Raw genomic sequence first — 12083 nt, 5'->3', positions numbered from 1 at the left:
TGACTCCTTCTCCATCAGTCTCCACATCCATTCAGACTAGTCCCTAAACTGTTCTTCAATCTTTCCTCTCCTCCGAACCCTTCCTCTCAGCTCAAGCCTTACCACATCTCCTAACTCCATTAGGCTTTATCTAATCTCCACCCAGACTTTGACCTTGGTCCCCTCCCATCCCTCAGCCACACAGTCCCCAGGTACTCATCCTGAAAGACAAACCTACCTTTGGTCCTGCAGGAGCTACAAGGATGTCAGAATTCGGTTCCTTGCAATCTGGCTCATGACAGCTGAGCAGCCTCACGCCCTAATCTGTCTCCAAAGTGCCCACCTCCCAAGTCACATTGAATGATTGCTGTCAGGCCTCTGCATCATGGCACGTATTTTTCTCTCTGCCTAGAACCCTGTTCTCTTTCACTTGATTGACCTCTACTCATTCTTTCAGAATCAGGTTCTGCATCACTGCCTCCTGAAAGGCTTCCCTGAGCTCTCCAGCTGGTCACACGCCCCCCTCCTCTGAGTTTGCAGTATTCAGAGATCTTCTCTTTCTCTCCCCTCATGCCTGGTAGTTACTGTCCAGATTCCTGGATACACTGTAAGTCCCCTCTTTATATCGTCCACTCCCCCAGCACAATTCTTGGCACAGAACTGGTGTTCAGTATATAAATAAATGCAAGGATAAATGAAGGAGGGAGAACAAAACAATGAATGATACTCAGAGCCCACCAAATAAACACAGAACATTGCCGTCCCACACATCAGAAGGCTAGCCCCAAATTAGTTTCCCTAAACAGACTTCTGATCCCTTACTCCATTCCCCTAAATTTCCCTAATAGAATAGAATAAGAAGGTACACAACCCAAGCAAGCATCATTCCACCTCTTCCCCGATAAATGATCACAGTTTTGACTGCCTAGAAAATACTTTCATTTCTTCCACAATAACTGAGTTAGAATATCCCTGCTACACACACAGGCCTCCAGCCCCTGAATCAGGGTCGCTGCTCCTGTGATCAAGGCTGAAGGAGCACAAACACACTGAGAACTTGAGGGTCTGGGCACAGAGCCTATTCTCCAGCACTGCTGGGTGTGGTGTGGTCTTTATTCAGAAAGCTTCTGAAGAGATCATGTGCTGCATCTGCAGCACTCAATTTTAATCCACGCCCTCAGATTAAACTGGACAGGATCCTAAATGGAAAAGCACACTCTAGGAGTGGTCACGTGGCACGGAAAAGCTGCTGTCCAGGAGCCCCACCCTCCAGGAAGGAGTCACAGGTACATCAACTCTTTATCCCAGTTACCACCACCACCACCGGGCTTTGTTAATTAGCATAATGAATGCTGGAAATAGGTACATATTTATTGGTCAGATTCATAGCATTCAAAACATATGGCTTGGCTAAATGTATCACAGTGTCACTTCTATGCTGGCAGGAACAGATTGTGACAGATTCCTGAGCCCAATAGCCCTAGAGCCATGGCTTGATTCAAAACGGGTCTGTGATCAGTCATGGATCTGAAGGATTCTTGTTCATCTGATTTTGACAAGAAGGTGAGTTGAGTTCAGCTGTGAGAATAGTATTGGTTCTGTCTTAAATAAACCTTTCCAAAAAGGTGCCAAGGATAGCAAGCTGGGGCTTCACTGGGGCCACTGAACAGGTGACATGTCGTGACAGTTTCTGGGCCTGTTTGCTAATAACTGCTTGGATGTGTGGCAGAATTCGGAGACTTGATTTCATTACAATCCACTAGTGACTTGTGGGGGGAAAGACCTCCAGCCACCAAAGATGACCATTATGAAGAATCAGCTGACACTCCTGGGCCTCCAGTGTGGGTTAGGTAGGTTCAGAATGGCTGCTGTAGGTCCTGGAGGCATTGATATAAGGATGGAGTCTCCCAGAGTCCTTCCCAACAGATGGTGCCTAGCCTCAGGGGAACCAAGTCCCGGTCAGCTGTACCAATACGGTGGCACTCGCCTCGGGAGGTCATGTGTTTCCCTCGCCCCTCTGCTAGACAGTGAGCTTCCTTAACAGGAGGCAGATATCAGGATCTCTACATCCCACTTCCCAGAGTGAAGCGGATCTGAATAATGATCATATGATCGTGGCATAAAGAAAATCCGAGCTGTGCTACTGGTGAGCTGAATAACATTGAGGAAGTTCCCTTGAGTCCCTATGCCTTACTCTCCCCCTCAGTAAATGCAGAAAATGCCATTTCTCTCCAGGTCTTAGATGATGAGTGGAAATGACGTATGCAACATGAACTACTGGTCTATGCCCAGGGCTCTGAGAGAGCTGCAGAAAGCCACAGCTGCCCTTGGCACAGTGGCAGGATGGATGGGCTGGGAGCTGCTGCCCTCCCTGCAATTGTCAGCCAAGTCCTCTGCAGCACCACCGGGTACACACCCTGTTCCTTGGCCTAGCTGGCGGGGTCATTCTGAAGTGTGTTTTACACTGATCCAGGGAATTAAGTACAACTGGCCTCAGAGTCCACCCTTTATTGGCTGTCGTGTCTTCTCTGTGTTACTTCCCCTGAGACTCTGTTCATAGTCCTTGTCCTTCCTACTTAAATGACACTCCCGAATCTTTGTCTCATGGTTGATTCTGGGAGAATCCAAACTATAAACTAAGACACAAACATAGCACTAAGCACATGGCAATGCACAACCTGTGACAGCAGTAACTAATAACTGTAGGGCCCTTTTTAAGTGACTCATCCTATTTCTAGGCATTCATCAGCCATCTAATCTAGATGCATCTGGTTACAATGAGTACTACAGGTGTATTGTAACTTTCTCCACTGAGGTCCTGGAACCCCAAGATAATGACAATCGCTGACATAAAACAGACCCCTATAAATTGAACACCAGGCATCAGGCAAAGCCTCACAATCACTCAACATCAAGCCTTTTGGATTCAGGATGAACCCAGTAGTATTTCTGCCAAGGTTTTTTTTTTTTTTTTCCTATCAAATTTTACATCTGTGTGGCATTAGGGGACATTTAATCTGCCTGTTTTCCATTCATCTGCACTTCAAGATTTGTCAAAAACTAGCCATATGCAGCCCCAGAGCTTTCTAAGATGTTTTTCTGAGAAATAAGAGGGTTGACCCAGCCAGTACCAAATAGTTGAATACACTCAGAAATGCTCATTGGAAATTTGGGAGATCCAGATCCTGAGTGGATTTCTCTCTGGAGAACACATGTCAACCCAGGCACCAAGGTGAAGCAAAATCTCATATTCTCAGCCATCACTCATTGCTGATGGTAGGAAAGAGAAACCTCACAGTAAAAGGTGCTGTGTCTCCAAATTAGATAAAAATAGCCTCCAGGTGTTTTGTGGGATTGGTTGTTTGGGGTATAATTGTTTGTGTGTTGGGGGCTGGTATTAGAAGTCAGTCCTAACTTCTGTGTGGCAAGTGACCTGAATGAGGCTTTTACCAAACAGGAAAGGATATGCTAAGGGGACATTCTGTGTTCCTACAATCCTTGTCAGTCCACTAAGATGGGCAAACAGGAGGCCTGCTGTATTTGATAATCTCTGTATCTCTCACCCCATCTAGCCTATGAGCTCCTTGAGAACAGAAGCCACGGTCCCCATCTTTGCCTCCGGACCTGGCCTGGTCACCTCACCCTCACATCTACCCAGCAGCTGCTCAGGATATGAGGGAGGGAGGAGGAAACATAAGGGCTGCTCCAGCCTGGGGAAGGGGTCCCCACCAACTCACCTCCTCCAAAGCTGTTTGCACATCTCCCAGATCCCCTCTGCAACTCACAGTTGACCCTACAGCTTTCCTGAATCTTCTGTTCCCTTCTCCCAACAGCCCTGTAAAATCCTTGAAGTAGAATATCCCATTAGCAGGCATTAATACCCAATATCTGGAGCATAGCTGGCCCCAAAGTGATGTCTGAGGAGTGACACTCTCAGTTACCGGAGACCCCTTACTTTTTCTGGCACAATAACAAGGAGAACTCTAAAGCATTTTCCACTTCCATTAAATTGCACATAGGATGGTGGAAGCGGAAGGTGGAAGCGAGGAGTGGGTAGAGAGCTTCCACAAGATAGCACTGGTCTCCTAAGCTGAAAGCTTGAGCCCCAGCCATGGCACTAATGCAAAGATTGTTTCTTAAAGTGTGTCATGTCATAGCTCCAAACTTCACTCTCATGAGTGAAATTGTGATATAACCAACTGCCTCACCAGAGTGCCCAAAGGATTGAGTTGTACGTGAAAGTACTTTGTATAATACAGTGCAGATATTAATACATTTACTACTTGAATTTGTGTTCTCTTGGGTTGTGATTTCCTACACCTGGCAATCAATTCATTTGTGCTTTAAAAACAAATGCCAGTTCTCCATTACCCAGGTCATGTGTTGAACCATAGCCTGATAGTATCAGTGAACTGATCAATGAAAGCAGATGTCTGCACCCAGAAGTCCCATGGGTGCCTCTGTTGGGTGTGCTGTTAGGCAACCAGGGACCAGAGAACAAGGCATTCTTTGACAGCCTGGGAAGCCTGCCAGCACTTCACTCAGTAATCTGTGAACGAATGTGCCCATTGCACAGATGGAGGCCCTGAGGCTGAAGGTGGTCAAATGTCTTGAATAAGGTCACAGAGCTAGGGGAAAAGCCAGGCTCAATTCCAGGCATTTTCACTCCCAGCCCTGGTGCTGCATCTCCAGTGTCCACCGCAAGCCTGCCGTGCTCAGCACCACTCTGCCGCTCCACACACATTCTTCTTTAATCCTCTCAACTACCTGGAGAGTCAGAGTCCACTATTATCCTCACTGTATAATTGGGAATACCAAAGCCTAGAAGGGCTACACATTGAGGAGACACTCACACTGGAATTCAAATTCCAGGGCCTGATTCCAGAGTCTGTCTTCACAACCATCTATCCCATTGTTAAAATGGGAGGAAGAGGCCAGTCCCCAATCAAGTTTAGTGGGGATGGAGTTTGTCTTTATTGTCCCTAGCACCTCCCTATGTTCTTTCAAATCATTCCATGCCCTCCCCTGCAACTGTTCCTATACCCAGAATCCTCCTCTTTTCCTCCATCAATATCTGTTGTTAGATAGAAAAGGGTTATCTATTAGTTCTTCACGCTGTAGTTAGAATTTAAATTATTACACTCCCTCCCTCTCACCTCCAGGGGTTAATCGTACTAAAAGGCTGACCTCTTATTTTGAACAGGAAATATCTGTGCCCTGTTGCCATCAATTGGAGGTAGCCTCCTACTCAGCCTTTGTATAGGGCAACCTCCAATTTGGAGTATCAAGGCTGCCTGAAATCCCTATCATAGTGCACACTTCTTAAAGCCTTGGCCTTACCCACAATACACACACACATACAGGGCATGGAAAAAACAAACATTTCAAAAGTCTTTTGGTAACCACTTCTCTGGGAGGCCAGACAAGGGCACAGTCCTCATTTCTTGGGCACATACCAAGCACATGCTCTGGGTTGAGCAATTCACTCTGGATTTACTGCTATGAATATATCATATGTCTTTCTTGAAATGCCTGTGTTCATCCTGTGCTACCTCTTGGAGTAATGAATACCATATGTTTACTACCCATCATATAAATAAGCGATTTGATTTTATTGACCCCAAAAGAAACTATTTATGCTTCATGGAATTCCACCAAATTCTGTGACTTTTTTTTCGAATTTGGTGACCATGCACTCACAGATATTATATGTCTTTTTCTATGCCATCATTATAAAGCATAGCTCAATGGTGGGAATCCAGAAACTAATGAAACACAATTCAGTTTTTAAAATATGACAGAAAACAATGACAAATTGAAAAAATAATGATAACATCATCTAATATCAATACCACAGATCAGGGATTCTGCTAGTTCCTGATCTGCAAGGGCCCATACAGAGGAGTGGTTAAGAATGGCAGTGAGAGAGCCAGAATGCCGGGTTTCAGATCCTCGCCCTTTTATTTACAAGCTCTAAGACCTAGGGAAGTCCCCTAACTGCTATATGCCTGAGTGTCTTCAGCTGGCAAAGGGGGACAATGATGATAAGAGTGCCTCCCTTGAAGCAGTGTGTTGAGGACTTGTGAGTATAGGTCAAGGCCTCAGAGCAGGGCTGCCTCAGAGGGTGTGCTATGTAAGTCATTTCTATTATCCTTATTTTTTTATTGTTATATCCTCTCCTTTCATCCTCCCAACCCTGAGAGATGGGTACTGGTATTACTGTCATTATATAGGCAGGCAATTAGGCCTGAAAACATTCATTGACCTACTCCGGGTCACACAAGTGGTGTCCAAAGCCAGGATTTAACATCACAGACAAACTTTCCACAGACAGGCAAATGCGCGATGGTGGCACGCTGCTGACTGCACTGCCTAACAAAGGAACAGGCAGAGCATCCATGAAGCTCTGTAGTTGAGGAAGCACTAAGCCCTGTGTGTAGTCAGGGAGGGCTCTTGGAGGAGGTGACATGGAATGCTCTGCCATTGGAACCCTGAGAAATGCAGGATATAAAGGTGTGAGTCTCAGAAGCTTCCCTGGGAAGCAGGAGAGAGCCTCTGCCAGCCTTTGCGAGACCACTTCCTGCAGCAACATAAGCACCCAAGGCTTCTCACAAAAAGAACCCCACTGACCAGCCTATCTGGTCAGCACCTGCACATGCCTTCACTGCTCTCAACTCAGAAGGTGGAGTGGAAGCATGGAGGTGCTTTCCCAGTTCAGGTTCTGGCAGATAAATAGACAACGAGGAGCAGGGCTTCCCCTCAACCTCACTCTGGAGCTGGAAGAACGAAGGGAGCAGCCGGCCCCATCTTCATCATAACTCAGACTCTCAGCGATGGCAGGAAACTTTCAAGTCATCAGTGCTACATAAGCATTATCTGGACCACTTGTTAGAACACAGATTCCTGGGACCCACCCTGAGGGCTGGGCTGTGGCCTGAGACTCTGCATTTCTAACCAGCTTCCAGTGATGGTGGTGCTGGTGGTGCTGGTCCTGTCTTTCCTGATCACATCAGTGGTACATGGCTGGCCAGTCCCTAGCCCAGCACAGAGTGGGCATCCACTTTTTCCTGATGGGGGTCTGCTGGGAGAGGCAGTGCAGGGCTGTGAAGGTAGAGAGGAGATGCCACTGGCTGGGGGGCTCAGGCACTAACTGCCCATCTCTGGAAACTGAGAGGCTGGGGCAGATGATCGCAGAGGTGCAGCCTCACTGTAATGTTTATATGTTTGTAGAAAAGAGCTTCCAAAAGAAAGAAGGGGAAAGAGAAAGCCCAATGGTTATTTCTGTTAGTTGAGTCCATGCAATGGAGCCCATGGTCCCTTGCACCCATCACTAGAGTGGGCAGTACAATTGGTAAACCTGGAATTTCTTAACTCATAGAGGGGGAAAATACGCCTGGATGGGCACTAGTTTGGGGGACAGATTGCATTTCAGGCTCCAGTTTTCCATCCTTCTTTGTAGTCATACAATTTGCACATGACTTGGCAGTTCCCCCCACTAAAGGAGCAGAGTCTATTTCCCACCCTTTGTCTCTTGTTTGGCCATGGGATTTGCTTTATCCAATAGGATGAGGCAGAAGTGGTAACGTGACAGATCGGAGCTCCGCCAACAGAGGACTTGCTTATTTCTCCTTGTTCCTGCTTCTGCCATCTACAGAAGAGTACGTTCCTCTGGAGGAGGATGAGATACTCATAGAGCAGGGCCCAGACATGCCAACCAAGACTAGACGAGATCCATCAATTGCCAGCTAACCCCAAGATTCTTGAGAGCAGCAGACTTGCCCTGCTGGGCCATCCTGCCCACAGTCCACCTGCAATCTGAGGAGCTAAATGGATGCTTCCCATAGAGTTCTGCTGAAATGCTAGGGTTGTTTCCATCCAGTATGATTGGTAAAGTTTTCTTTTCAGAAGTATAAGCTCCTCAGGCCACAAGGAGGGCTCATAAGAAAGTAGCAGAGGGCCTTGCTGGTGGGAAGAGTAATTTTGAAAGAATATGGACAAATGGCAAAGACTTACTCTTGATGAACTCCTGGCCTCCAAGACGCAATGTCACCTGCTGGCTCTCCTGGTCATATGTCACACCAGGACACGTAGCATTAGCCCGGGCTTCAGAGGGATCCATCCAGTCTTTGACATTACAAAGCAGGACACTGGGTGAGCTTAGCAACCCACAGACAATGGCACCTGAGAATCACAAGAGGGAAGAAAGGTCAATGTGATGGAGGGGGACCTTTAGAAACTCTTCTCTGTCCCTTGAGAGCATTTGCAGATAAAGATAGGTGACAGCGTCTCAGGAGAAGACATAGACACTAGAATTCAAGAGCCTGGTTTTGAATTGAGACAATCCTGCCTGTGATTCCTGCAGTTGTCTTATTGGCAAATTTCCAAGGGGAGGGCCACCTTCAAGCCTGCTGATCCTTTCTCTCCCTATGACAGCTCTTCTTCATGGCGTCCACAGCACTGACAGCACCTCCAACATCCTGGGGGCATCACTGCCAGAATCCTCAGTCACCATGGTCTACATCTGCTGAACAGGGTGATTTTCCTGAGCTGCTGCTGCTTCAATTTCCTCCTCCTTTTTCTCCTCCCCTTCTGCCTCATTTCCCATCATATTCACTCTCTCTCTCACTCTCTCACGTGCACACACACACACACACACACACACACACGAGATCAACCTTGAAGGGTCTCATAAAGGAGTACTTAGATTAAAAGTAAGAAACTATTTTTTTTGGGGGGGGGACGGAGTAAGAAACTATTAAAAACTAAGACCTATGCACCAATGACACATATTTCCCTATTAGGAAGTGAGCTCCTCGTCTTTGGACATATCCAAGCAGAGACTGTGTGTCCATATGCCTAGGATGAGTGGAGAGAAATCTGTAAGTAGGGGAGATGACATTGGACTCTTTTATCTTGAATATGTCTCCTGACTCTGAATTTTAAAAAGCTACCCATGAGTTCTCATTGTTCAATTCCCACCTATGAGAGAGAACATGCGGTGTTTGGTTTCCGGGGACTGTTGTGGGGTGGGGGGAGGGGGGAAGGACAGCATTAGGAGATATACCTAATGCTAAATGATGAGTTAATGGGTGCAGCAAAACAACGTGGCACATGGATACATATGTAACAAACCTGCACATTGTACACATGTACCCTAAAACCTAAAGTATAATAATAAAATAAAATAAAATAAAGAAAAGGCCAAATAAATTTAAAAAAAAAAGCTACCCAAAAATTATGACTTTGTTTAGCATCAGAAAGACCTACTCCCAAGGTAATGGAATTTGATAGTGATTTTAGCTGGATACCTTCAAGTAACTCAGACGTTTTTTTATATCTGCTATGTGCCAGCCGCTGTGGTAAGTCTTTAAATATATTGATTCCCTTAATTCTTATAGACAATACTATCTCCATTTTACCGATGAGGAAACTGAGTCTCATGTAAGTTAATTAAGCTGCTTGAGGATATTTAGATTTATAAATTTATGCCATTTGGGTAAATAAACCTTTTAAGGAGTAGAGTTGTTCAGACTCTCCTGGAAAAAAAAAAGGCAATATATTATCCCACAACTCCTACTCCATTCCTCATTCTAATTTCCTAATTTATGTCCAATCTGGATCTAGTTCAAAACCATTCTATCTCCAAAATTTCCCCAGAGTAAGTGACTCATGGATGTCTGGCTTAAAAATTTCACATAGTGTCCTTTTCGCTTCTGCTGGCCACTGTTAAACTGCAGTAGTTAAAAACCAGCAGCAGTGAATCTCTGAATTTTTTTAAGTGGCCTTCCAAGTCATCTCATATGGTGGTTTCCGAACAAGGATGCTTAGACTGATGACATCAGAAACGCAGGCAGGGTTTTGAAAATGCTCATTTCTAGGTATCAACCACAGAGTTTCTGACATGGTAGGTCATGTGTATGGGGTGGGGTGCATTTGGACATAAGTGTTTGTAAAGAGCACCATGAAGAATCACTGATCTAGTTAGACCATCTCGTTTTACAGATGGGGAAACTGAGGCACAGAAAGGAAGAGTGGTTTTTCTAGGAGCTAAGAAATTGTGGAATGGCCAGCAGGCAGCAAGAGCCTCAGCAAGATGCAGGCTTGAGGGCTGGCTGTGGGACATGAGGGCAGCACCAGCAAGGGACACACTCAGAGCCCGAGAGAGTTCGAGGAAGGCTGATCACTGTGGTCTGGCTCACTTGAAAACCAGGAAACAGAATGATGGTATTAACAAGAGGCAGAGTGCATTTTTCCTTTTGCTCTCAGACCTCGGTAGAGAAACCCATGCAGCTTTCCTCTTTAACTAGTGCCAAATGTCCCTGAGAAGGCTGTGCCTGAGAGGTGGGGGCCAGGGAGAGGCTGGAAGTCACTTTGCTGGTCATATATTGCCAGCTTAGCTTCAGTTGCACTCCCGTGACCCTGAGGCCACTCAAGGCCCTCAGAGCCCCACTTCCAAGCAGTCTCCACTAAAATGTAGTTCAGAAGCCCCATGAATTTTCACTAATAACTCTCAGTGGAAACAAAGCCATGGAGGGGTGGAGATTGGAGGAAGCTGGAGACTTTTTGGGAGGGGAGAAAGGAAAGCAGGGGAAGGAGGGGAACCAACCAGAGCTAAATGACTTTCCAGGCTGTGGTAAAGGATGTAGCGGAATTCTGTTCCTGGTCATCAGCAGATCCAGCCAAAGCTTCATAAGTTAAAACTCCAGATTTGCCCACTGGACAAGACTGGGGAAAACATCTGCCTGATACTTTATGTGTATCTCAAAGAAGGCTTGACTTTCAGCATTGTGAGGTGAGTGTTTAGTTCAACATAATTCACAGATCACAGGTTAAACTTGGAGGGAAAAGCAAGCAAGCTGCCAGCCAGAAATATCATGGAAAAAAAGGATTTTGTGGGCTTACCACTCCATGGAACAAAAAACATTCTTCCATATATGATCCTAAGGAAAATGAAATCAACCTTTCCAGCTTGAAAAAAATCATATGGTCTGGTAAGTCATCGTGCATCTGGGGAAATTGTGGTATCCTCAGAAAATACATTTAGTTCAAAGAGGAATCCTGGATTTGAGTTATGGTGTTTCTAAATATAGATATATGTCAAGACAAATATAGGGGTGTGTGTGTGTGTGTGAGAGAGACATATTTTTCCTATCTAAACACTAACAGGAGTCTACATCACATAATCATGGAACATTAAATGTAGAAGGAATTTTAGGAACCAGCTCATTCCAATCTGTGTTCCTGCCCCACCACTCCAACAAAACATTCTCACTTTAGCCACCCCGACCACTGTGAGCTAAGCTCAGCATTTTTCAGGAATCACCTTGTTTGAACTCTCAGCAGCACTCAAGACTGTTGACAACTTCCTCACTACGCAACCCTCTCCCACCCCAGCTTTCACGAGGATCCATTATCCCCACCTCCTTCTCCCTTTCCGGCTGCTCCTTCTCTATCTCTTTGCATATTCTCTACCTGTTATGTAGCTGCTCATCAAAATCAGCTCCATCTCCCTTTATCTCCTCATTCTGCACCCTCCTCATAAAAAACCACATTCACATCCACACATTTGATACCACCTCGAAGCTGTAATTTACACATTTATATCTCCCATCCACACTTCCCTTCTGAGCTCTGGATCTTTGCATCTAAAGACTCAGCCAACATTTTTTGGATGTCTCAAAAGTCACTTCAAACTTAGTATACCCCACATGGTCCCATGGCCTTCCTAAATCTCCCTCTCCCGTCACCAAATTGGACATCCAATCTCTTTCATTCCTTGCCACACAACAGGTGAACAAGCTAGATACCCAAGAACAATCATTGACACCTCTTCCTCAACCCCCAAATTCAAATTCCTATTAAATTTGCCTCCTGGGGATGCTTTAAATCTGTCTTCTATTCCCCCTCTCCACTGCAATAGCCCTAGCCCAGGATACCATACCTTCTACCCTGGACTACTGTGGCAGTTTCTAACTCATCTCTACATCTACTCTGACCCCCAGCCACAACCTTCTCCACATTCAAGCCATGACATGACAAGCACTCATGTCAAAGTTCAAATCTGATCATGACACTTCCTTGCTTAAAACATTCAGTGGCTTCCA

The 12083-nt window shown here is 45.7% G+C and overlaps 1 protein-coding gene across 1 annotated transcript in view; it reads right to left on the bottom strand.

The window, feature by feature from the left end:
- Nucleotides 1–12083, bottom strand: part of TG (thyroglobulin) — a 272911-nt gene that overhangs the window by 179271 nt on the left and 81557 nt on the right. Inside the window, exon 27 of the mRNA XM_032760475.2 lies at nt 7993–8160. Within this exon, the coding sequence (XP_032616366.1) occupies nt 7993–8160 (168 nt within the window). The remainder of the gene's footprint in view (nt 1–7992; nt 8161–12083) is intronic.

The sequence above is a fragment of the Hylobates moloch genome, unplaced genomic scaffold (genome assembly GCF_009828535.3).
Source record: "Hylobates moloch isolate HMO894 unplaced genomic scaffold, HMol_V3 SCAFFOLD_9, whole genome shotgun sequence".
NCBI classification, from domain to species: domain Eukaryota; kingdom Metazoa; phylum Chordata; class Mammalia; order Primates; family Hylobatidae; genus Hylobates; species Hylobates moloch.
The sequence above is the reverse complement of the archived record's forward strand: the minus strand, read 5'-3'. Positions and strand labels throughout refer to the sequence as shown.